At 51.4% G+C, this 26179-nt stretch overlaps 6 protein-coding genes across 6 annotated transcripts; 4 read left to right on the forward strand and 2 right to left on the reverse strand.

Annotated features, from left to right (window-relative positions):
- Nucleotides 1-435: 435 nt before the first annotated feature.
- Aud_003069 (uncharacterized protein) lies at nucleotides 436-3020 on the forward strand (the record flags this gene model as incomplete). The annotated part of the gene is made up of 2 exons (XM_043288026.1): nucleotides 436-482; nucleotides 545-3020. 2 exons carry the CDS (start codon nucleotides 436-438, stop codon nucleotides 3018-3020), a joined length of 2523 nt encoding a protein of 840 aa, XP_043143961.1.
- Nucleotides 3021-3677: 657 nt separating this feature from the next.
- Nucleotides 3678-6003, forward strand: Aud_003070 (uncharacterized protein; the record flags this gene model as incomplete). The annotated part of the gene is made up of 3 exons (XM_043288027.1): nucleotides 3678-4152; nucleotides 4256-4767; nucleotides 4822-6003. 3 exons carry the CDS (start codon nucleotides 3678-3680, stop codon nucleotides 6001-6003), a joined length of 2169 nt encoding a protein of 722 aa, XP_043143962.1.
- A 224-nt stretch (nucleotides 6004-6227) lies between these two features.
- Aud_003071 (ABC1 kinase family protein) lies at nucleotides 6228-8293 on the reverse strand (the record flags this gene model as incomplete). Its single annotated transcript, XM_043288028.1, has 2 exons — nucleotides 6228-7440; nucleotides 7488-8293. 2 exons carry the CDS (start codon nucleotides 8291-8293, stop codon nucleotides 6228-6230), a joined length of 2019 nt encoding a protein of 672 aa, XP_043143963.1.
- A 298-nt stretch (nucleotides 8294-8591) lies between these two features.
- On the reverse strand, nucleotides 8592-9212 carry Aud_003072 (uncharacterized protein; the record flags this gene model as incomplete). Its single annotated transcript, XM_043288029.1, has 1 exon — nucleotides 8592-9212. One exon carries the CDS (start codon nucleotides 9210-9212, stop codon nucleotides 8592-8594), a length of 621 nt encoding a protein of 206 aa, XP_043143964.1.
- A 1467-nt stretch (nucleotides 9213-10679) lies between these two features.
- Nucleotides 10680-11881, forward strand: Aud_003073 (MBL fold metallo-hydrolase; the record flags this gene model as incomplete). Its single annotated transcript, XM_043288030.1, has 4 exons — nucleotides 10680-10907; nucleotides 10960-11107; nucleotides 11159-11545; nucleotides 11589-11881. The coding sequence occupies 4 exons, from the start codon at nucleotides 10680-10682 to the stop codon at nucleotides 11879-11881; spliced, it is 1056 nt and encodes a 351-aa protein (XP_043143965.1).
- Nucleotides 11882-23069: 11188 nt separating this feature from the next.
- Aud_003074 (plasma-membrane proton-efflux P-type ATPase) lies at nucleotides 23070-26179 on the forward strand (the record flags this gene model as incomplete). Its single annotated transcript, XM_043288031.1, has 3 exons — nucleotides 23070-23460; nucleotides 23536-23759; nucleotides 23825-26179. The coding sequence occupies 3 exons, from the start codon at nucleotides 23070-23072 to the stop codon at nucleotides 26177-26179; spliced, it is 2970 nt and encodes a 989-aa protein (XP_043143966.1).

Consider the following 26179-nt stretch of genomic DNA (forward strand, 5'->3'; position numbering starts at 1 on the left):
CAGGCCGCAGTTTATTTTAAGTACCAGGGGTACCTCCCCATCATGACCGGCAGAGGGGAAAAAACAACAATCATCGACTGTCGCTGAGGGAGAGAGTCAAATCCTCAGGAAGCTGATCGGCAAAATTATCTTTCACAACTCGCTGCTTTTGATATACCCCTACCCAACATTGACACGTCGCCGAGGCTGAGCATCAGGTGCTATCGCGATCCGATCGTACCCACGTCATTTTGTGAAACGTAGCGCATTTCCTCTCTAGGCTCCGTCGAACTCGGTCCAGGGTCCAGCACAACCTGTCTTGATTTCGATAACAAATTCTTCATCGTCTGGACATCCTGCAGATGTGCCTCCTATGGTGATTTGCTATTTGCGCCGACTTTAGTCTCAGTTCGTTGATGCTGCCAAGCTGTCCATCTCCCCCTCGTGCATGTAGCAATGGCTCGTCCATTTCAAGTTCCCTACGAACCGGAGTATGAGACGCTGTAAGTTCGCTTAGGACGGCGTATATTGAGCTCAGCTGACAGATGCTGTCTGGGACATACAGTTCATCTCCCAGTACCAATACTCCAGTGGCACCACAAGTCCGCGGCGAAACTCCAATTTCGTTCAAAACAAATGTTAACCGCGCAAAGACCAAGCGTTGGGTCGAGGCGAAGAAATATTCGTACGACGGGAATGACTGGGGTGACGATGAGTACGAGGAATACGACGATGAGCCGCCGCCGATGCCCCAGCCGACAAACTTCAGCCAGAGCACCAACGACCTGTCCAGAATAGCTCCTCGGGATCCGTCGAGACCCCCGCTACCCAGCATGGACCGATCACGCTCAATGGATCAGGTGGCAACGCTCGGTGTAGGACCTGCTGAAAGTCGCAGTCGGTCGGCAGACCGCAATGCTGTCGAGGGCACTGCGGGCAGTGCTCCCTTGAACAAGCCTCTGCCTTTCGTGCGCCCTGCCGACATCTACAAACGCATGCAAGAGAGACGCCAACAGTCGCCAGACACTCCTCGGAATGACAGTCCCTCCGGTCTGGGCCGTTCCCATACTGAACCTGTCTCTACATCTCAGCTGCCTGCCACCGCAGACCACGAACTTCAACTGGGGCCGGGACCTAATGCGCCGAACGATGTCGGTCACGGCAAGGTCGACGACTCAAGTGCCACTCCAAGAACCGCGCCTGGTGCCGCAAGCCTTGAGCTCCCTGATGTCAGACGACTTTCTGGCTTCGACGCTGACTTTTTGGCTTCGGATTCAAGCGTGCAGAAAGAGCAGAGCTCTGACCTTCAACAAACCCATCAGCTACAGCACAACCCGTCGCTCGGGTTCCGTTCAGTTGTACACCAAGCATTCGACGTTCCCGACACTCCAAGCACCACTGTCGACAGTGTTGCACGATCCAATAGTGATAGCACGTCGGTCATCAGTCCCATCATAGGTACTCGCGGTCCGAACGAAGAAAAGACGCCAACAATCGTGGAGGAGCCCGGTGAACTCTCAACACCGAAAGACACCAACAATCAGGCTACGGTATTTAAGCTTGGTCATCGTCGAGATCTTAGCCTTCCCAGCCCAGGTAACAGCCCTTCGAGGAAACCGATTATCAATAACACTGCCGAGGCAGCTCCTCCGTCTGTGCTGGCAGAGTTGTCGTCGGAGACGCCTTCAGACTCCCCTCGAGACAGCTCCTCCTCGTTCCACCAGCCACTGCCACATAGAGCCTCTGTGCTACTGCCTCAGACTGGTTCCGACAGCGATCTACCAGCGCCGCTCAACTTTGGCGCCAACCAGCCTGCAGATTCCCCCATCAAAAGCCATGAAGAAATTCCAGTTATCATCCCTTCAAACAGCGCAGAAACTTCGCCTCAGGATACCGAGAGTGATCGGTTGAGAAAGGAAATAATTCGCTCCTTAAGCCGGGAAACCACGCCTTCAGCGGAAACAGAGCAGCAAAATCCTACCAGGCCACAGACTGCTCGACAAGACACAGAGACCAGTCGACAAGATAGTCTGATCCCCAGTGAATACGAAATATATTGGAGCGAGCAAGTCGAATCAAGCCCTCAGGATCTAAGGCCGCCGGCCCCTGTCTACGGCGCTTCTCAGAATGCTTCGCAGCAGGATCTGTACTCCAGTTCGCCTATGAGTGCTCCGGCACCGGCTGCTCCTGCTCAGCCTACTTCAAAACCTAAGTTGAAACGACGGTTCTCGTGGGAATCATCATCCTCGGAGGAGGAGGTACCTCCCGTGGAATTGCAGGCGGCCTCGCCGTCGGCTATCCCAATTCCAGGACAATTCCCTGTGGCAAACGATACGACCGAGCTAGCGCCAGAGACTGTCCCCAGCGAGACGGAGATGGCAACAGATAGAGGCCACGGTGGTGACCTCCAGCAGACGCCTGAGAAGCCTAAACTCACCCTAGTGACTCCTGCTGCCATGGAAAATAGCAGCGACTCGAATGAAAGCTACCTGCCCGAAGTTATCAATCGGCAAAGTATGGAGCAGCGATCCCCATTTCCTGAGCCCAAGATGCCACCCACGGTTGAGCCGACGTTATTGGGCTTCCGTGACATTATGGGTATTCAATCTTCTGAGGAGCGAGTGCGAGCTTATGATCGTACACGGGACCAGTTCGCGACAATCGATACTGGTTTGAAGAATTGGTTACAGGTGGTGATTCGTGCCCATCCGGAACACATGGATGTTGTGGAGCAGAGCATGAAGGCTCCCTCTGTCGAGCCTAAAGCAGTCGTATCCAAAGGGAAATTCCCGAAACTGTCGTCTCTTGGGCACTTCACCTCATCGAACCCAGATGGCCCTCCGTCTGGATCGGGCCATACACGACGTCCATCTGCCCCGCTTGGTTCGATAATGAACAAACAACAGGTCGAGCAACGGGGAAAGGACCTGTTACATACGGCGGGAGCCCTGAGCGGCCGAGCAGGCGAGGCCGCCAAGGGTTTCTTCGCCAAGGGCAGAAATAAGCTGAAGAGAGGGGAGACAGACAAGGTAGATTCTTAATTTCTTGGTTTGGTTTGGCGGTTATTGCATTTATTTATTAGCCCGTGAGAGCGAAGGTTGTGTGGTCTATATATGATGCTCCCTCGCTGCATCCGTCTTCTTTCTCTCTTGTCCTGTCTTACTTATCCTATTGTTTGATACCATGGTGTAATGAACATATGCAGTCCAAGTCAGAACGGACATGATTAATGCTTTCCTAACTATTGTCGAATACATCGCCGATCATTTGTCTCTCACCTCTAATTGCATGTTGATCAGTAGGGATTCCACCGAGTGCGCGGTTATCGCAGAGAAATCCAGCTTTCAGACTTTCAATCTGCCATAGACCAAAATGAGGCTGACGGTATGACTCTCAAGTGGAATACTGTGCAGTTTGCGAGTTTACCTATCATCAGACGGACAGGAGACTTGACCGAATCGACGCAACTGCGCTGGGAAGTAGAGCCACAGCAGGCAGCGGCAAGTGAGAGTAGACGACGAAGTGCTGATGATATCAATATAGCATTTTTATACCGCCAAACGAATACACAGGAACGTATACTTAGAAAGCCATTGCCCAGTGAGATGATGGTAAGCTCGCATTCCAATGCGCCGTCGAGCTCGTCTGCGTCAAAAGCTCAACTACGAAGGATTTTGAGAAGAAAAACAGTGTCGACAATGACAAAGATAGATCGAAAGCCTCTAAAAAGCGACGATAAGCGCCCATTCCCTGTCGATGCAACCGGAGCGACTCTAGCGACAGACTTTTGCATGGACTCGAACTGTCGGAAAGAGGCTGGCCTTGCACAAGTAAACGCCAAGCCACAGGAACGAGATCAATTGTTGAGGGCTCCATACCAGAATGCTACATTTTATTCTGGGCTCAGCGACAAGGTGATCACCAATAAAAATGCGATTGACGATGCAAAGATGAGTCCTGGTGGTGCAGAAAACGCAGAAGCACCGCCACCTGCAGGCGCTCCTCTTCTAGACCGTGTCTGGCGGGGCTTAGAGCAGTCCCCCGTCAACCTTGCAACTAGCACAAGCCTCTCTGTTCCACCTCCTCTTCATTGCATAAGCACTCCCTCCATCTCCTCGCTGGGCACACTGGAGGCGTATTCGGGCCTGCAGCCATCATCCAGGCTGGGACTGGGTGAGTTTGAGTTTGACTTTTCCCTTATATCTTTATGCAAGATGTCCCTATAATGACCTCGCAATGAGCACTCACTCCGAATACGAGCTGACCAAGTCCCCAGCACGGCCGTCCCCATCTGCAAGTGCAAGAGCAGAGATTAGTCTTGATCTTATTGGCGTCGGTCAACCCGAAAGTCTTAATCCCAGCAACATGCTGAGTCCAGCGAATCAGACGCCTGTTCCTAGTGTTGCTGGCACGGCTACCACTCCGAGTCCTGGCCTCAGCCGTTGGCATGCTCGGAAGAGCCGCATGAGCAGCGATGAGGCTGAAATTTTCACTCATTCCAGAGGCCTCAGCCGTTCGTCTGTAACTGCTAGTTTTTCTTATGAATCCTGCTCTGTCGCTGGCTCAAGCAGCCCGCGGACGGTTTCAAATGCACAGGTCTCGCAGGATGACCTCTTTGACGCTGATCCGGCTGCAAGAGGATCGCCTCAACGGAAGCTAGCATCTCCCAAGAGCAAACCGCCAACGGAGATGTTTAGATTGTTCAGACGGAATCGAGATCCCTCGTTCTCTGATGAGCCTTCGCCAAAAGCTGACCGGTCGCGTCGCGGAGCTTTTGATAGGCTGGGTGTAAGTCAAGCCCGTTTTCGTTGGTTGCCCGTATCAAGCTGATATCTCAACTAGGCATGGTTCGGTCGTTCCCAGCAGCAACAGCAAAATAAGACTCAGGCGCATGGACGTGCCCCCGAGTCGTCTGTTGCACAGACAATGGAATGGCTTCGTCCGGTTTCCTCGCATCCAGCACCGGGACATACACGCTTCTACTCAGACGACCGGACTGGTCGTGGTCGGCGCCGGTCAAACGTGGAGAGTCAGACATCGTTCGAGGGACAACATCCACCGCCAGAGGGATACTTTGCGCCGGAATCCTTCTCTCGCTTCAGGCGCTCGCCCCGGGCGTCCAGGAGCAGTCAGCACTTAGCAGCGGCAGCCCCAGCATCTCTATCTCAGCAACCTGACAGTCGGCTCGCTCCACTAGATAGACTGCCGTCACCTGCTGGCTCCTTTTCATATAGCGGCAGGGTCTCCCCTCAATCACCACCACCTGTTCCTCCTCCACACCTCCAACTCCATCACCAACTACAACAGATGACACTACCACCAAGCCCCCATCATCCCCAACTCTCTCCACAACTCTCTCCACCCCCACATCTCACCTCTTCTATCCCCCCGGCTATCCCCCGCACCCCCTCCCGCGGCCGCAGCGTCGACCGCGCCTACACCCAAGACCTCCACTTCCGCTCCCGCAGCCCCAAGACCTTCCCCCCACGGCCCGACGAACGCAGCTACCCAAGCACCGACACCTCCGACCCAGCCAACAACCTGGGGACCTTCCGCAGCAACCCGCGCACCAGCCGCATCGGCGACCAGGAACTTCCCTGGAAACTCACGCTGCCGAGCGACTCGGACGAGGAGCACGCCGCCGGCGCGACCGCGCGCGAGGGGGAGAGAAGTTGGCTGGAGAGTACCACGCAGCGTCTTCTGCAGTCGTCGCGGCTGCCGACCTACGAGGAGGACTCAGAGGTACACGGGCAGCCGCAGCAGCCTGTTGTTCCGGATGAGAAGGCTGCGGCGGACCAGGGCGGGGACCAGAATTGCGAGCAAGTGCAAGGGCAAGAGCAAGTGCAGAGCCAGAGCCAGGGCCATCCGCACCGCGGCGAGGCGAGGGCGGTCAACCCCGACGATGCACCGGTGGAACTGCCCGTGCAGTGGGATGACGACTCGGGCGAGGAGATCACCATGTCGAGTACGGCGTATCCGGGGCAGGAATGGAAGCCGTTGGGGTTCTCCGGGTGGGAATACTAGATAGATACCCTTTTTGTTCTTATGAGTGATGAGCGATGGTTATGGATCTGCTTTGGCGGGAGTTTTATGGTCGCTATGGGTATGATAAATGATTCTTGGAACGGCATATTCGTCTACAACGAGTAGAATAAATCGAAATGAGTATTTCAAGGCTCTATCATGTATGTTCATGGTCATCTAAATCATATAATACAATCGAGGGGAGAAGTCTTGGAGGCACAAATCTAGCCCTCGAAAATACTCTGGTTCAAATCCACCCCCATATCCTTGGCCATATCCTTCATTTGCTTCTCGATATCATCCTCCATGCCGCCGCCCAGATGCAGGAACTGCCGCACCTTGGTAAAGTAGAAGAAGAGATCGCTGGTGAACAGCACGAAGCGGAACAGGAGATGTCGGCCGAGGTTCTGGATCTTCTCGGCCCAGGGCAGATCAGGCGACTCGACGAGCGCGCGGGATGCCCACATGCCTGTGATCTTGACGCGGTTGACTGGCGAGCCGAGGAACTGGTTGTTCCCCTGGACGATGCGCAGGTTGCGGCCGATGAAGATGAGTTCCTTGGGCCATTTTTGCTCGTCCGCGAGGATGTCGCGGATGGCCTTGCGGGCGGCCTGCTGCATCTCGTAATGGCGCTGGGCGCGCTCTACCTTGCTCAGCCCCTCCAGGTGCTGGCGTGTGGAGAGGTCGCCGCCGCGGTAGGGGCGCATCATCGTGAAGGAGGCGAACATGTCCGAGTTGCGGATGCCCCAGCCCTCGGCGATCTCGCTGAGAGTGCGGTTGTCGAAGGCCAGCAGGGCCTTCCAGAAGCGCGCGTACTGGTGGCGGAAGTTGGGGTCCATGTGGATGTAGAGGCCGTGGTCGATGAGGACCAGCTCCGGCTGACCCGAGGGCTTGCGCCGGATGAAGATGTTGCCTGGATGCGGGTCGCAGTGCACCCAGCCCCAAAGGAACATTTGTGCGGAGAAGAGGTCGACCATGGTCGTCATCACGTCCTTGAGCGACAGACCTAGGCCGCCTTTGCCGTTCCAGCCGCGCCAGTGGTTGCGCTCCGGCTTGATCTTGACCAGATTCGGGTTCCTCGCAACCTTGGCCACCGGATCTTCGGTCTGGGGAGCATCTAACGGTGTCCCCTGGCATCCCGGGCTGCCTTCGCGCCAACCACCGAGCCACGGACGAGTGATGGACTCTCTGTCCCATAACCGGGTTCCTTCGATCCACTCAGCGGTCATGACACGCTTCGAGCTGAGCTCGCGGTAGACTTTGGGAATGTAGACGCGGCCTCGCAGACGCGACTCGCCGGCCACCAGCTTAGCCATTGTTTCCGAGTTGGTCGCTTCATTCTCAAAGTCCGTCTCCAGGAACAGTCGCTCGCTTATGTACGGTACCAGGCTGTAGAATGGGATATCGAACGTGCGGGAATAGACCCAAGTGACCACTCTGGTCTCGTTAGCATTCGTCCCCGAAGGATAAAGTGATGGACTTACTTGAAAGCCCACAGATCCCATTGGATCTGCTGGGAAATCTCCCTTTTCTGAACCTTGATAGCAATTTCTCGCCCATCTGCTAATCGTGCCCAGTGGACCTGTGCGACACTCGCACTCGCCCTAGCCCTGCGCTCCAACACCCCCTTCGTCGGATCCCCGGTGAAAGACACTCCAAAAACCTCCTCAGCCGACTTCCCAAAGTCCTCCCGGATCACCTTCTCCACGTCCTTCCAGTCATTCTGCGGCGCATCGTCAAACATCCGGGCAAACATCTTCTGAAACTCCGGGGGCAGAATGGCAGACTGCATGGCTATCGCCTGCCCGATTTTCAGATACAGGCCGCCATTCTGCCGGAGTAGATCAAACAATCGTTCCGCGTTGCGGGCGTGCAGGGCTGTGATGGATTCAGCCAACGGTGGGTTCGGACGGAAATTGATTTTGTAGTCTAATGCGACGAGGAGACCGAGCGAGAATGTCCGAGCCGTCCGCGTCAGTGAGGATGCGTAGAACTGAGTATCGATGGCGTAGATCACTCCGGTGGCTACTGAGAGGTAGGCGAAACGGCGGAGCCATTTGCGAGTGCGGGTGTAGGTCTTTGCGGGGATGGGTTTGCCTAACGAACTCGGAGAAGGGGGCACAAATGGTTTGAATTCACCCGGATGAACGAAACGACGAGGAGAAGGCTGTAGGAAGGGCGCAGGAAGGCGTCGATGGCCGTGAGACACGAGGGGGTTGGGCCGCATCAAGCGGGAAGCGCACGTCATTCGCGACGCCATTCGAATGAAGGACACAGAGGACAGCGACATTAAGATATCCAGTATCTCATGGTGTGTTGATGGATAACATCAACAGAGGTCTTGAAGTGATGGAAGTCTACAGCAAACAGAAACTTCCATTACGGTGAAGAAGAAGCAAAAATAAGTTCGATCGATCGATGCTGACTGCGCTGACTGCGCTGACATGACAACAGTCAGGAACAATTTCTGGCGGTCAGTGCTGTGGCTTTCGTCATCGGGTTCATCTCGCCCTTAAACTTTAGAATTCCACGACTTCAGTTATTACTTTCATTACCAGGGCTATGTAGAATTGAAAGAAGCCCTGAGGCTATAATTCATCATTGTCATGACTCCCCTCACCAAATTGCCCCTGTACACTCTCCGTATTCCCAGTATTCCCTAATTCCCGACAAACAGCCGCATACTCTCTCATATTATTCGGAATCGTTTCCTCCCACAACTGATCATCCTTGAGATATGCATACTGTTCCTGACACAGCGCTTCCGATACCATGGGCAACAGCGCCGGTAGATTCGTGATAGCCGACCGCACAAAGGTCTTCTTGAAGCAATTCCCAAACGCCGCCAGTGTCTCCGGGTCCGAGCAGATATGTTTGCCCTCAAGCATCGGACCGCACCGCTGTTTGATGATCTTCGCTGCATCATCGCCCAATCGCACCATCGCTTCTTCCTGTCGGGGTACATCCAACCGCTTCATCACGCTGCGGACGGCCGGCAGGAAGGTGTTGTTGCGCGTCCACAGGTCCCAGTGTGGGACGGTCGGCTGGCAGCCCTTGTCGCAGATTTCGCGCTGGAATTTCTCGTACAGGTCGCCTGGCCGGCTAACGAGTGCGGCGACGACTTTGAAACATGTTGGGGCGAGTTTGGCGGTTGCAGTGGTGGATGCGCTGAGCAGGAGGAGGATTACGGGGAGGAGGAAGAAGCGCATAGTGGGTACGTTCGTCCACTGCGGTGGACAGTATCAGGTCGAATGGACTGGAAGAAATCAGAAAAGAAGATGAGTGATGGAGTTATCGACTTACTAGTAACCGTAGTCATATTGATTGAATCTTGCTTGAGCCTTGAGCCAAAGATTGGAGATGGATCGTCGCTGCGGATTTCCCCGCAGTGCGGGAGTTTGGGGTACCGAGATGCTGTTATGAACTTACGAATTGAAGCTTCTCAGCGAGATAGTCCCTTTTTAGAACATCCACGAGCCACTTCGTGGTCACTCGCTCATCACATATCAAAAGCCGCACTGAGCTTACGACGTCTGCTGCTTTCCTTGCGTGAGAACTCTACTGGTTGTACCATCAGGCTCACGAGACGACGCACTGGGGTCCCGTCTGTGTCCGTGTCCCTGCGCGCTTTCCCATCACTAAACTACAGGAACTGCGATATGGCAATTGCTTTTTTCTTCGGTGATACGTCAAATCGAGCAGAATCTGCAAATATCTGGTACTGTTGACTCCAGGGAGCAGAATACTCTACCCTTTTCCCTTCTTAAGAGGAACCAGCTTCCAGCCTTTCACCAATTTCGCCAACTGATTACACGCTGCAGCAAAGCATTTTGCTCGCCACCGCTAGTATTGCTCGTCATAAGTATGAGCGATAATGGATACTCGACGCAAGGCCAAAGCCTCATGACGACAGCTGGCTATGACCACTGAGACTGCCAGGAACTCTTTGACTACTACTACTATACAGAAAACGATCTCCCTACTCAGTTCCATAGTAGGCTCAACAGAAGCCTTCCACTCTTACTCCCGCTCTTGCTCGCACAGCTGCAGACTGTGTGGATGGGCTTGTTGCTGGTGGACTCGTCCGTGTCTTCAGCTTCAGTACTTGTTCAGATACAGCCATTGGTCCACCCGTGATCATAAACGGCCCTTCTCTCGACAGATAGCGAAGATTTCAGGGTGGGAAAATGCCATCAGGGACTTCGCCTGTATCTCCTTGTAGGCCCCGAGCGTCAAGAAAAAGGTGGCGTCTTTAACCATTCAATGCAGTAATCCCGGAGGAGGCTAGAAACGTTACGAGAAGAGGATCTCGTATATAAACTCACTTTGCTCTATGTTGGCCGGGGTAATTTTAATGGTGTGATGGTGGAATTGTAAGGAATCTGTAGGGTGGGTCATAAGCCGACCTCAGCATGAGGTAATAAGCACAAATATATATCTCTAAAGGTGCACCGAAAAAGTATCAAACACTGAACTTTCGGCATTGAATTTCGAGTAAATAAAGCAAGAAACGTTTCTTCCCAAAGATCAAGTAGTCTAGAGTGACACTATCAGACAGGCCTCGTGCAGCCCGAGGCCTAGCCCTTCACCTGCTGCAACCTGCATGTCCCCTCTATCATTACCCCTCCACACAACAAGGTCTTCCTCATCGACACACATCGTCCGATATAAACAAGATGTCCAGATCTAACCTCGTAGAGATTGACTCTCTCGAAGCGCTCGTCATCATAGACAATGAGCTCGACCCCTTGTCGCCCGTCGCTCCAGACACCGTCCACGTCTCTGGCCTCATGGGTAGCCTTGCCACGGGGTCTCCTCACGACCTCAAGGAAAGGGGTGATGCTCAGAAAGAGCTGAGAATGGAAGACATCTGCTGCTCAGCTCACGGGTTGTCAATACTGGTGGTAAGGAGACTTTGATAAGACGGAGTTCCGGAGCGATGCTGAGTCTTCGCAGACAGCGACGAGAGGTGACGTGAGCCATTCAGTGCTCTTCGATGCAGGCCCGGAGGAAGATGTTTGGCAGAGGAATGCGAAGCGGCTAAGGGCGGATCTTGCCTCTGTAGAGGTCATCCAATTGTCGCATTGGCACAGGGATCATTCGGGTTTGTTCGAATGCGGTTGCGACTCGTTGGATGTCGGTTGACGATGTTCAGGTGGTCTTCTGCGCGCCATTCGCTTGATCAACGAAGACAAACAGGTCAAGGGTCGTCCTGGGCGCCTGTCCGCAGATTTGCACCCTTCGCGCCCCGACTACCGAGGGATGACTATCGGTCAGAAGATCATATCCCTCCAAGCTGATCCCACGTTCGAAGAGATCGAGGCAGCTGGGGCGGCGGTTGACAAACATGGCGAGGCGCATACTGTTCTCGATGATTTCTTTTTTGTATCGGGGGAAATCCCTCGACAAACTGCCTACGAGAACGGGCTGAAGGGAGGGATGCGCTTCAGCCACGAGGATAACGATTGGTTTTCCGACGAGCTCATTGCAGATGAACGATTCTTGATGTGTAATCTGAAAGGCATGTTGGTCACGTACACGCGTGCTTCGATTACCTATTTCACAATCCATGCTGACTGCACCAGGGAAAGGAATCGTCATGTTCACGGGCTGCAGCCATGCTGGAGTGGTCAACGCGGCCAAGCATGCGGTTGAAAGCCTGGATGGCTCTGTTCCTCTTCATGCGGTTGTGGGAGGCTTCCATCTGGCCACTAGTGAGGAACAGCAGACGGAGAGCACGGTCAAAGACCTGAAGAAGCTTGATCCGGCTGTGCTCCTGCCTGGTCACTGCACGGGTTGGCGGGCCAAATTCGCCATCGAGAGGCTTATGCCTGGGACTCTGGTGCCTTGTACAGTGGGCATCAAGATCTCATTTTAATCGAGGCGGAAAAATATGCATTGGATGGGCGATGGCAGTCATGAACCTCTGCTATGAGGCAGTGACATGTATCAGCTGGCATTCAACGCAGTCAGCGGCTAGTCGTATCCCCTGAGGTTAACAAGCGAGGTTCGAAATATACGACAGCAAGATCAAGTGCGTCTAGGATCTTTGGCCTAGTGACAGCTCCATTTACGTAACTGGAGTGCATAACCACAAGCTCTCATGTCTGAGCACATTAAATGCTGATCCCACTGTTGAAGACGCTTCCTGATAGATGTCTATCTGCGAGGGTTGTTAAACAGGGATGATATCTATGACTTCTGTGGATAAATCTTGGATATATATTTCTGTCTATCTGCTGAGTACCCTACTAACATAGACATCTCTTCTACAAATGGAACAATAGGATCCTCTAGCATTGCATAATAGACACATAATAAAAATTTATACATCACTTGTGGGTTGTAACTCTCTAAACAGCTGATATATCACCACTATACATCTCTCAGAGACATTCATCCCATCCATGTTAGCCATGTGATATACCATTAAATTCCTCCTAACATAGTAACTACAATAACCTCTATGACCCCAAAGAAGTATATAGTCAAGTCTATGCATATTACAGAAATATAATACACGTACAGAGCACACAAACATCATGCGCATCCTTGAGTCTGATCGATATAAATATGAATACATTCATTTCCACACTCTCAGCTATACTTCCACCTTGCATACCTCTCACCACCGCCAAGATCCCTTCCCTCACTTCCAGGACAAAGCATTACACAGAGTGGGAGAGCATGCCAACTGACAGGTCAACAACCATCTACACCGTGTAACTCTGGATCATACCAAGTCAAGTCAACCTCCGAATTCACCCGCAATGTCAACCTCACTATCTGGACATTGCAACTCGACCGTCCGCCCCGTGCCAAGAGGATTGTGATACCTAGCTTGTCAGTGTGCACCACACCTGCCACATCAATCATATGTACCTACGGGATAGACCAGTCCTTGCGCTTCGCTGGCTCGGGGAAGATCCGCATTATCCAGGTAATCAGATCATCTGGGGAGCGCGCCAAGACTCGAACGCAGCACAGCAGCGTATGTGCGAAAATGAAATGAACCGATAAGGTCACCCCGTGATACCTCGCCGGATAGACAGACAGGTCTGACTGCCCCAAGGGGGAAAGGGAGGGCTTGCCAAGACGGTAGAAGAAGGGAGGGAATGTAGTGCAGGGCTTGGCGGGGACTTTGGAAGGGACATGGTTGGTTGGGAGGGTAGAGATGCAGGAGAGGATACTTTCTGGTAGTGAGACGACATGTATGTATGCAGGACGTGCGCATATCGCAGCACTGAGTTAAGGAGGCAGTGCTGTTCTGATCGACTGCAACTGATTGCCAAGTGGTGGGATCGTCCTTGTAATACTACATGGCGTTGTCTGACCTCATGATTTGAGTTTGCGAGGACCAAAAATGAGGAATAAGTTTGGTGGTGGTATCACTAGATAGACTGTTGAGACTACTCCATACCCCATATAATCATGAGTTTCTACTTACTCCGTATGGGGATGAAGAGTGAGTTGCCAAGCATGTTCCTTGCTGCAGGCTGCACATCAGGGGGTTGGGTATGCTTGGCGGAAGTAAGACTATTGGCTTGGTTGATGATCTGTCTGTTGATTGTTATATCCGATTTTCGTTTTCTTGAATCATAATTGATTCAATCAATAATACTGATACCTGTCAATGTGATGGCGCTGCCGCAAATTCGGGATAAATTTAGCCAGACACCAAACAGAGTATCGAATATTTATCCAGTCTGAGTGACATCATAAAGCACGGCTCAATTGAAACGAGGCTGATTGAGCCTGAGACTCTCACGAGATCATTAAGATGATCTGCGTCTAGGATCCAATCATGCGAGTCTGTAGCCGGATTCGCTTTCAGGGGCTTCTTGGCCTTTTTGCGATGCAGGCAGTGCCATCACACATTGTCAAACCGTCGTTGTTTGGATAGATCTGCCTGCTGAGTACTGCAGTTGATGTACAGTATGGTTTTCTTGGCTATGTCAGCCACCATCAGCAATCCATAGATAGAACGATGGATGCAGTCGTGGCGGAGACATGAAGCATTCTACTCCGTAAAGGACTCCGTATCAGAGCTCTCCATTCGTAAATGTGCTGCAATTACTCCATCCTCTTACATCATATCAGAGCATGATAACCCTGATGCAGGTGAGTATCGGACAAATTATCGTTTCGAACGTATAACGATTGACACCCGCAAGGCAATAGTCAATGCGCCCATGTCGGACGCACCTGTCGATCACCTTTTTTTGGGAAGCTGTACACAAACTGCCAGGAATACCTCCGTTGTCATCTTGTCATCGGAGGCATTGTTTGGTGACTGTTGCAGCTGTCTCAGTTTCATGTTCTAGGCCTCGCATACAGGCTTTAGGTTTATCTATGAATGTAATGAGCATGTTAGATGTAAGGAGACACGGGAGTGCATCATCAAACATCTGTGATTGCTGCTACGGAGTAGCATCACATAGTCCCTAGATGAGGAATGCTGATGACTAACTATGCCACGTTATGCAGGTCTCTTGAGCACAATCCAGGTTGTTTATTCTACGGTACGCAGTACATTTTCGAGTTTCCACTTCCCAGCAAGGTAGGAAGTATAGCCGTATCCCGCGGTCTACCCCGACAGCTGTGTCTGGTAGGGCCACAAAAGACCCTCAGTAAAAATTATTCAAACTCCATTGTCAAATATCCATAGAACCAAACCGAAGAACGGTTTGCCTCACTCAGGGAATCAGTTGCGTAGTGCCAAACCAATCATATATTCCGCAGTTGCCCTTTCGCAACGTGCCGATTCCCGCGGTGCCGCGTAGGCCGATACCTTCAATTCCCTTCCGATGCTAGAGTCGCCATGCCGAATTCCAATGGAGAAACTCTCGGGCGATATTCTTCACCTTGAGTATCTCTTTTTGAGGGATGACGATGCCGATTGTCTTCTGACAATTGCCAGGTCTTTCTCCATTGTTGAAGCTGTACTTTTTCTCTGCTGTAACACCCGCCATTCACTCAAGTACGTACCCCAATTATGTAAACCTCCAGACCGGTCATCATTTTAAGCCTAACGCGATGGAGCATTTCTCTCTTCTCCATACTCCATACTCCATATCGTATACGAGGTACTACGGACTTGCCACTGCCAGTGCTTAATGCCTCTACCCCGAGGGGATATCTCCAGAATTCTCCGTAGTCCGTAGTCGTACAGTATCCCGACTCGGACTCGGAGCAGAATTGCACACATGAAAATTCGGATCTCATCCGAGAGCGCATTCACGTTGCCCGTTGCCATTGCCAATGACAGTTGTCACATTTGCCTCCTGCATATCGACACTTTGCGATGCGTCGACGGCATGCACTTGAACGTGGCACCATAAATCCAAGGCAAACGTGTCTAAATGGTTTTCCGCGGTTGGCGTAGGATTTTATCCCGTGTCCTGCACGATGCTGCAGGAGACCTCGAGAATGTCAATTGCCTTGCATGTCTGGGAGAGGGTGAAGCGGACTGCGGGTGCGGTTATAGCGTGATTGACTGAGGATAGGGTGCAGTGCCCTACTTCCTACTCTGCAGATTCGCCTATTACGAGGACGGGATGACGGGACGCCTATAGAATGCAAATTATGGAGTATGGCTCAATCTCAAGTTGCTTTTGGTAGTTGCACGTCTTGGGGCCAGGATGAGGATTGTCTTGGTCCTCTTTACTGTGTACGGAGTAGTCGTTGCGGTATGACATATCCTAGAGCAATGCCGTGCTGATTTACTCCATACTCCATACTATGTGTAATGCAATCAAACACCCAGCCATCTCCCACTCCACGAGTGCAGAAAATCCCTCACCAGGATCCTCGATGAGACAGCTTGGCACGCAAACCAGGCCGATCCGTCCCGGTGGGGCGTTCGATATTACCACTATGACAATGGTACTAACCGCTAGAGTGTTAGTTAATGGAATCGCCGACAGATTACTCCGTCCGTACCTGGTTGCAATTTAGCCCCGGTGAGTGGGAGATGCCCACTTGCCGCTTTGAAGCTAGTAGTATGCTAGTCCGACTGGCACTATGGAGTCGGCTACTGTAGGTACGAGGACACAGAGCGAAGCCAAGAACATAGGCGCCAAACAAATCAGTCGGTCTAGCTGTTTAGTCTCCATTTTCGCGGGATGAGCGTCGGTTCATCTTATTTATCCCTGGCTGGGGCCAGTAGCGAGCGGGGATTGTCTCCTCTGTGAAGTAATAAGGGTAATTTCGATGCTATTGCCATTTCTTATTTGTCAGAGCTTCAGACTCGGTGTTTGCGCTTGCTCGCTGCTCAGTCAATTCGCTCTTGAATTACTGGGTAATTGGTTTAATGAGTAGACGATCAAGATTCAATTTCCTTATTTTTAGACAACTATAGATTCGAGATATGAGTGAACTGAGTTTTGGCATCTGAAGCTTAGCAAACTGGTTCCCCCTGGTCACTTGCCCGAATCGGCAAAATACCTCGCCCAACGTAACCCTATGCACCCCGAGCCTAACCGAAACGGGAATCTCTTTCCTCGCTCTCATTAATATTATTCCGTACTCCGTTGGATGTTTCTAGCCGCGCCCAAGCAGAAGGACAAATTGCAGTCAAGACGAATCACCCTTGAGTATTTCAGTGTTTTGTGTCTGATGCTACAGCCGTCACCGATAGTACTACTGTATCGGTCATAGGCCGAGTCAGGAATAATCCCTCGTAAATTGCTTCAGATGAATGTCGGTGACTGATAAGGTAGACACAGGATGCTACAGAGTGCAGAGACATATGACGTAGGGGTTGTATTATTGTGTCAATCAAAGCGTGCGAATCTGTCACCATCAGAGAATGGCGGCGGCGTCGACGTCGGTATCGGTGTCGGTGTTGTGGTGAAATTTGCCGATCAACCGATCAACCGAGCAATACCTAGTACCATACGGAGTACTCCGTACCAAGATCTCATCAGTTATCAGAAGTAAGACTGAGACAACATGATTAATCAGATTCGGCTCATCGTTGCAACTGCACCTCGATTTGCAGAGAACTCTGGAATTCTTCGCTACTGTCGGGTAGTAAGAATCGCTCGATGCGACGATGCAGCTAGGTAAAAAAGGATGGAGTCGAGGACCCAATGACGACTCGTCACTCGTGGGTGTTCAACTTCTGAACCATGGCACCACCCACCCACAGAAGGTTTCTAGAAAACGTCGAGAAAACGCCGGCTGCAGGCGAGCGGATTTTCGTTGCCCGATGCATCCGCATCCCAATGCAGGCAGATTCTGTCCTGTCCGTCTTTGGTAGGCGGACTGGGCTGCAGATTGTAGTCCTATCAGATACAACGAGCACTCTAGGAAGTGGCAAGATGTCAGCCCGGTAGCCAGTTGGTGATTGCCCTGCAGGGTGATCATAACATGTGCCTCTGTAATTGGTATGGTATGGTAATCTGCACAATCGGAGTACCGTGCTGTTACTTACGCACTACTTAGGCGCTGCCAACCTAACTGCGAAAGGTAAGGACGAGGCATTTTCAAGCTGTACGAATACGGCCCCATACTTGAACTTGATTAATCGCCAGGCATTGTAGTAATCAACACAGGTAATCTACTATGAATCAATGTGCTTGATGCGGGTAAATGTCTATTTGCATTTAGATGATGGGCACAAAACACAATGGACAACCGTGCGACCGGGCCGGCATCGGGACTCGGCCGCTGAGGTGTATCACCAGAGTTTTAAGGCGGAAATAATTACCTCAACCATGGATCTGTCGATATGGTTGTTAGGGATATCAGTATCAGATTCGAGAGTATGGGTGCAGGACCTGTACAAAGGAATAAATTAATAGGTTTCAAGTCTGCTGGTCGGACAACACGAAAGCACTGGAACTCGGCACACGTGTATCAGGGTGCAGCAGGGAGACTGACATGTCAATGAGCCAAAATAATTGCTCAGATAGCGCCAGGTACGGCATCAGGACTACAGAGTACACCGTTATCAGACCGCTTGTTCCACGGCTCAATGTGGAGAGTTTACTATTCAAGACGCTTCTACGCTGCTTCGACCCTTTGCAGCTTGCGGTGTTGTCTGGATAACCCCACTTCCAGCTCCATCCATTTGCGTTGTAGCGTCCTATGAAAGAAGGCGAGAATCAGCCCTGTACCATAACTTCGTATGCCTAACTACACACTACTCTAGTCTACTACTTTGACGGAGACATCAAATTCAATATCATATATATTATTAGAATGGGGTAACGTCGCTATGACCATGACGACTTGTTTCACTTCACGAGCAAAAAATAAGATGGCTGGGATGGCCGGCAACCATCCGCCGATGATGGCATCCTGAGTGATCGCCCGACCATTACTCTGCTGTTCTCTTGGCTGACGTGGGTGCATTGCTCTGCCGTGCACACTCTTACTCTGCTAGGTAAGGAAAGTCCGATAGTGATGAGAATCCCCCGGAAAGTTGATCGAAAAAGGTGCAGTAGCAGGATTGGGTCTGCAGGTCACTGGGCGTGGCTGATTTGTTTGTTTAGGGGGTTGCGCACGGGGCTACAGAAGGATGAAGCGTCGACAAGTCGACCGAGGATGACCATTTTCAATCCGTTCGCCTTGGATTGTTGCATCATTCTCTGGTGCATGACTTAAAGACTGTGAGAAATTTTGGCTTCTCACCCGCTATCCATGCAGGAAGAGGAAAAGAGCTTTTGACGATTCACGGTCGATGCGATAAACTATAATCCTGTTCTTCGGAGCAGAAGAGTCTCATGCAACCCAGACATCCAGCTAACTAATAATAATCTCACTAATTAATACTGCTCATTAGCCTAACCTCTTTCAATCGCAGTTCTACTAACTCAAAGACCGACGAGTCCGAGCTCCTCCATCCAGAACCTGACTATTTCGCCTCGACGCATCATGATTCATTAATATTGCTTCGTACCAGCCGCGGAAAGCGCCGGCCAAACCAAACTGGGTAAGCTGTTTCATCAGGGGTAAGGAACAACGGGATCGCATTTTCCTTTTGGAGTATTGCCGTGTAGATAGTTACTATTGTTGCTCTTGCGTTGTATCTGCTACTGCATGCGATTGAACCCAGCTAGATACTCCGTAGTCTCAAGTATACTTACCCTTTGTAGCGGTCGCCATCCCAAGTACGCTCACCGTGCGAAATTTGGACCGCCAGAGCTAACTACGGAGTATGGAGTAGTTAGCGATGAGGGGATATCCCCGCGGCAATTGACTTTGGGACTGGAGTATGCACAGCTGTGAGCCGTCAAGAGTCAAGATTCAGGGGTATCCCAGAGTCAGAGGTCGAAGCTGAAGACCCTAGATTTGACCCTCAAAGCGAATAGAACCGTGCCAGCTCAACGACCGTCGTAATCTGCAACTGGACGTGAAATGTAGGAAGAGATGGCCACGCGGTTGTCTTGTGCCATCTGTCCATGGTCGGCCAGCTGCCTATTGCTTTTTCGACTGCATCGGACCCTTTAAAAACCTGGGGCTGGATTTGTGGCAGCGGAAAAGAAAACATGACGAACCATCTAGGCTTTTGAATCCCCTCATTTTCCTACAAAGGCAAACAATAACAACCGGAACCAAAGTCTGGTAGGCGAAGAATAAGGAATTATTTTTAGGCATAGAAAAGGTTATTTTTCGTTCGCGATCACCCATCCCGCACCGTGACCAGGACATAGGCATCTATATTCTGAACGACAGGAGCCACAGCACAGCCAGTGACAGGTCTCCCGAGTCCAGGCTTCTCCGGATTCCTGGAATTCCTGGAGACTGGAGACTGGAGATAGTGACCGCGCAGTGCTCATAAAAAACTGGGGATACTAAGATAGATACTTGGCGGTATACTGAAATCCAACCACCACCGTTGGCTGAACTGCTGCAATCACCTAGGATGAGCCAAGCCTTATGCGCGATGAAGCTTGGTGAGTTTTGGGGTTCACTACGATCATGGAACTTCCATGTTCGACATCACCAGAAATGGTGATGGGAAGCAAACGAGATCTATAGGCCAGAAGTAAATGGAAAAGTCTCCGAATTACGAGCGAGCAGATGCACGGTGTCAGCCGATGTCGAAAGTTAGACGTGAAGGTGACGAGATCATGGCAATGGCATATGCATGGAATCCTCCCAGGGCTGACTGGGAGGCAACTGGTTTGCCGTTGCCGTTCGGACATGACCATAGTCAAACTTTTTCTTTTTTTTTTCGTTGCCGCATCCCGACCAACTTATGGTGTAGATACTGCATGGAGAAAATTCGGATTCTGTCAAATGTTGGCTGGCGTCGATATGGTTATGATGACGGCAAACTCGGTGTCTCAGCTTAATCCTGGAAGGTTGAAAGTGAGCAATCAGAACGAGATACACGCTACTAGATAGATGGGTAGTAGGAGAATGTACAGTCCTTCAGAAGCGATATCCGCCACCACTGTCATCATCCATCGAGGTTATCGGGCAGGGATCTTTAGCAACCTTGTCTCTAGTCTCCGGGCACGGTACAGAAGTACAAAGTATCTACATGTGCTCTGCACCCTTTCCAAAATTCTATGTGGCCCATGCCAGTGTCAACTTGTCAACCCGATGGATGGACATCGTCGGCGCAGTCAGGCGAAAGTTTGCCAGCCCTCTTAGCCAGGGAACAAAAATGTAGCAGACGAGCGCCCTACACTCTTCATCCGAGGAGATATATCATAGGTAGCAGTGAGGGCCAAACTACGGAGTTCAATCACCGCCCATGAAATCATTTTCTTTCAAGTAAAAGGAACAGCGCTGATTTGCTAGCATTCAACCTTCACTTTTGTAGCTACTTGTCCGGATTAGTGGCCGATTGAGTCCATCAGTGCTCTCTCCAAGCAAATCAAATGCGGATCATATCTCAATAGTAATACCAATAGTACGTAGTATGACTACAGGGAAATAATTGGAGAGGACCCAAGAGGAGCCTCTGTCGAGGCTTTGTGGGCTGGGCCCAACTTGTCCACCACTGAGATAAATGACGCTCGTGGACGTGGGAAATGTACTCCACGAGACAAGGCGGCACGAAACTCAATCAGGATTAGACAGATGGACGATTGGTGCAAGGAAAAATAAGGAGGGGTGGAGGGGTCAGGATGACCAGTCGTTGCACGCACAGAGAGCGATCGACCCTGGGTTGAGTTTTAGTCTGATGTCGAGAAAAGTTAGTTAACCATTTAGATTGAGAGTAACTGTTCTGAGCCGTGGTGACAATGGCGCTGCGTGCGTGGCCATACAACAAAAGTCATAGAGATAACGTTGGTGATAAAGAATAATAATTCTCACGACAAATAATGATAATCCTGGATGACATAATGTATTTTATTTTTGTATGGGTATGTTCTGCGTACAGCTGAAACAGTGCTCTAGCTCAAGAAACCATGCGTGTTCTGAATGTCATTAGATCAAGCCATGTCATCGCTGATTTATCCAAAGCCAAAAGGCATCTACGGAATCTTACGGCATCTACGTACTAGATAGTCAAGGCAATCGACATCATCGGCCAGCAAAAAGTGTTTGTTTTGACCATACCTGGCGGAAGTTGGTTGAGGAAAAGGCCCTTGCCCCTTGCGTTCCTATCTTACTGAACTCGTGGTTCCAAGATCGGGTAGGACGGCCCTGCGTCGTGTGGTACTGGTAACCGCAGGTATTTCGGTACGGTGCCCTGGCATCGGACCATAACACTGGAAGAAGAAATATGTTGGTTTTATGGTTTGGTTTGCTCTGTTTGTTTTTGGTCTCCAAGTCTACCAGGGTCTACCAGGTAGGTACAACATTTTTCCCTCTGCAAGGGAATTTGAAGGATGACCTCAATGTCCGACTGTCACGCTGCATAGCTAGATAACAAAATAATGAGAACATTTTAGTCCATCAATAATAATCTGATAGTGTCTTCTTGTCCGTTTCTTGTCCTTGAGCGGTCTGCAATTTCTCTTGCAAATAGTCATGAATAGGATTTCTAGGCGTTAGGTCATGATACTGTAGGCGCGTCTCAGACCTCATCCGCAGAGTCAAGAAAATCGCGCATAGTTAAGATGAGGGAAGATGATGTTGGATGGGCAAAATTAACGAGAAGCCAGCCGCAGACGGTAACCACTCATACCGTATGGAATTTCATTTCGCCTATTCCGAGATAGGCTTGATTGAGCTGGCTGGCCGATATCTCGGCGGTATCTTACAGGGTTGTATCAAAGATGTAATGCTGACAGAGTCCTCATTCACCCGAAGACGGTGCCCCAGATGTTCTTCTACTCCGTGCTGGCTGTATGGAGTGGGATTCACCGTAATGGTCTGGAGGGGTGGAGGATTTGGGGGGGCGAACTCGGCAGTCGGCACCGATCCGCCGCTCTACGAAGAAGCTGACGATACGAGTGCATCTTGCACAGGAGAGTGGGCAATGATGCTACAAAGCGCTGTACCGCTGGTAAGATACCATATCATCGTGAACCCTTTTAAGGAAAAGTCAGGTTTTCCAGCATGTCGAGCCTAAACTGCATTCGGAAAGGGATCCACTTTGGCTGGTTGGAGAAGAAGCCCGCAGAAGGAAAAGAAGGCAAGGAAAAAGCCGGGCGTACCGTTAAGCACAAATTGTGTGTGCGAGCGAAGCAAAGAGGATGGGAAAAGGCAGAAAAAAAAAATTAAAAAATTAAAGAAAAAGGTCCGAGGAGGCAAAGAGCCAAAGTCAGTCTAAACCTTCGAAGAGGGTGTGGGCTATCCAGGCTAAACCTTATCCGGTCATACAGGTCCATCAACAACAAGGATTTATTTTTCCCTTTTTAATTAATTAAAAAAAAAAAAAGAAAAAAGAAAAAAGAAATGGAAAAAAAAAGTGGGTTTACGCACAGGGAAGGTCGCCCGTTAGAGCTCGGGAGACGTGTTTGTGCTGCTCCCATGCAAATCCCCCCCAAATATTAAAGGATACATTCTCCCATTCCCCCTCGCCTTCATTCCCCTCCTCTTCTCTCCTTCTTTTCTTCTCTATAGGAATATTCCGACTCTTGCCATTCCTGCCATTTCTTGTTTGCATCTGCTCATATCGTTGGGTTCCAAAGGCTTTGTGAGCCGAAGCAACAATGGCGGAGCGGAGGATCTCCTATGCTCCCGACGTGGAGAATGGTGACCATTCTCGTCACGCTGAAAATGAAGGCAACCTCGATGAGTACTCTGCTCTGAACCGTTACATCTCGACTGCTCGCGATGGCCGTCGCGGCTCGACCTCCAGTGCCGGTGCTAGAAGCGTCCAGGAGAAGAAGAAGCCCTGGTACGCCTTCTGGAGGAAGGACGCTGAGACAAGCGGCGCCTTCGTCTGCCCCGATGAATGGCTCGAAACCGACCTGCGCACTGGTCTCCCCTCCAGCGAAATCGAGATGCGTCGTAAGAAGGGTGGCTGGAACGAACTGACCACCGAGAAGACAAACTTCTTCGTTCAGTTCATTGGTTACTTCCGTGGTCCTATTCTCTATGGTACGTTACCAATTTCTTTAGAGCTGGAGGACTGCCCTTCCTAAAAAAACAATGCTGACAATTGTCATTGTCCAGTTATGGAATTGGCTGTTCTTTTGGCTGCTGGTCTTCGTGACTGGATTGATCTGGGTGTCATTTGCGGTATTCTGCTGCTCAACGCTACTGTCGGTTGGTACCAGGAGAAACAGGCTGCCGACGTCGTCGCCAGTCTTAAGGGTGATATTGCTATGAAGGCTGTTGTTATCCGTGATGGTCAGGAGCAGGAAATCCTCGCTCGTGAGCTGGTCACTGGTGATATTGTAAGTTGACTGATCCCCATACATTCCAGCGTCGTGACCTGGACTAATTCATTCCTTCATTACAGATCGTTGTCGAGGAAGGTACTGTCATTCCCGCCGATGTTCGCCTGATCTGCGACTACGACAAGCCTGAGATGTTCGAGACCTACAAGGAGTACCTCGCCACTGCCAACGATGACACCCTCAAGGAGAAGGAGGATGAGGACGACGAAGACGGTGGCATCGAGGCCCGTGTTGGTGTCTCCCTCATCGCCGTTGACCAGTCCGCCATCACTGGTGAATCTCTCGCTGTCGACAAGTACATGGCCGACACTTGCTACTACACCACTGGCTGCAAGCGTGGTAAGGCCTACGCTGTTGTTACTGCCACCGCTAAGCAGTCCTTCGTCGGTAAGACCGCTGCTCTCGTGCAGGGTGCCAAGGACCAGGGTCACTTCAAGGCTGTCATGGACAACATTGGTACTACTCTGCTCGTTCTCGTCATGTTCTGGATTCTCGCCGCTTGGATTGGTGGTTTCTACCGTCACCTCAAGATCGCTACTCCTGAGAACGAGGACAACAACCTGCTCCACTACACTCTTATTCTCCTGATTATCGGTGTTCCCGTCGGTCTGCCCGTCGTCACTACCACCACCCTCGCCGTCGGTGCCGCTTACCTTGCTGAGCAGAAGGCTATCGTCCAGAAGCTCACTGCTATCGAGTCTCTTGCTGGTGTCGACATCCTCTGCTCTGACAAGACTGGTACTCTCACTGCTAACCAGCTCTCCATCCGTGAGCCCTACGTGAATGAGGGTGTTGACATTAACTGGATGATGGCCGTTGCTGCTATTGCCTCCAACCACAACGTCAAGAACCTCGACCCCATTGACAAGGTTACCATCCTTACCCTCCGCCGCTATCCCAAGGCCCGTGAGATTCTCTCCCGCAACTGGGTTACTGAGAAGTATACTCCTTTCGACCCAGTCTCCAAGCGTATCACCACTGTCTGCACTTGCGATGGTGTTCGCTACGTCTGTGCTAAGGGTGCCCCCAAGGCTATCCTGAACATGTCTCAGTGCTCTGAGGAGGAGGCTGCCAAGTTCCGTGAGAAGGCTGCTGAGTTCGCTCGCCGTGGTTTCCGTTCCCTTGGTGTTGCCGTCCAGAAGGAGGGCGAGCCCTGGCAACTTCTGGGCATGTACCCCATGTTCGACCCCCCTCGTGAGGATACTGCCCACACCATCGCTGAGGCTCAGCACCTCGGTCTGTCCGTCAAGATGTTGACTGGTGATGCCCTCGCCATTGCCAAGGAAACCTGCAAGATGCTTGCCCTGAGCACCAAGGTTTACGACTCCGAGCGTCTGATCCACGGTGGTCTTGCTGGTTCTGCCCAGCACGACCTCGTTGAGAAGGCTGATGGTTTCGCTGAGGTGTTCCCCGAGCACAAGTACCAGGTCGTCGAGATGTTGCAGCAGCGTGGTCACTTGACTGCCATGACTGGTGACGGTGTCAACGACGCTCCCTCCCTGAAGAAGGCTGACTGCGGTATTGCCGTCGAGGGTTCCACTGAGGCTGCCCAGGCCGCTGCTGACATCGTCTTCCTTGCCCCCGGTCTCAGCACCATCGTCGATGCCATTAAGCTTGCCCGTCAGATCTTCCAGCGTATGAAGGCCTACATTCAGTACCGTATTGCCCTCTGTCTCCATCTTGAGATCTACCTTGTCACCTCTATGATCATTATTGATGAGACCCTCAATGCCGACCTGGTTGTCTTCATCGCCCTGTTCGCTGATCTGGCCACCATCGCCGTTGCCTACGACAATGCCCACTACGAAATGCGCCCTGTCGAGTGGCAGTTGCCTAAGATCTGGGTCATCTCCGTCGTCCTCGGTATCTTGCTTGCTGGTGCCACTTGGATCATGCGTGCTGCCCTCTTCCTGGACAACGGTGGTTTCATCCAGAACTTCGGCTCTCCTCAGGAGATTATCTTCCTTGAGGTCGCCCTTACCGAGAACTGGCTCATCTTCGTCACCCGTGGTGGTAAGACCTGGCCTTCGTGGCAGCTGGTTGGCGCCATCTTCATTGTCGATGTGCTCGCCACCCTCTTCTGTGTCTTCGGCTGGCTCAACGGTGGCTACCGCCAGACCAGCCCTCCCAGCCACGCCGAGTTCTCCGTCAACGGCGATGTCGACATCGTCACCGTCGTTGTCATCTGGGCCTACTCCATTGGTGTCACTATCATCATCGCCGTTGTCTACTACATCCTCACCATCATCCCCGCCCTTGACAACCTCGGCCGTAAGACCCGCTCCAAGGCTGATACCAAGATCGAGAACATGATTGCCCACCTCTCCAAGCTGGCTATCGAGCATGAGACCGATGCCAGCGGCAAGACCTACTACACTCTCGGAGCTCGTGCCGAGGTGGAGGAGGAAGATGAGTAA

This window comes from Aspergillus udagawae (genome assembly GCF_001078395.1).
Source record: "Aspergillus udagawae IFM 46973 DNA, scaffold_2, whole genome shotgun sequence".
In the NCBI taxonomy this organism is placed as follows: domain Eukaryota; kingdom Fungi; phylum Ascomycota; class Eurotiomycetes; order Eurotiales; family Aspergillaceae; genus Aspergillus; species Aspergillus udagawae.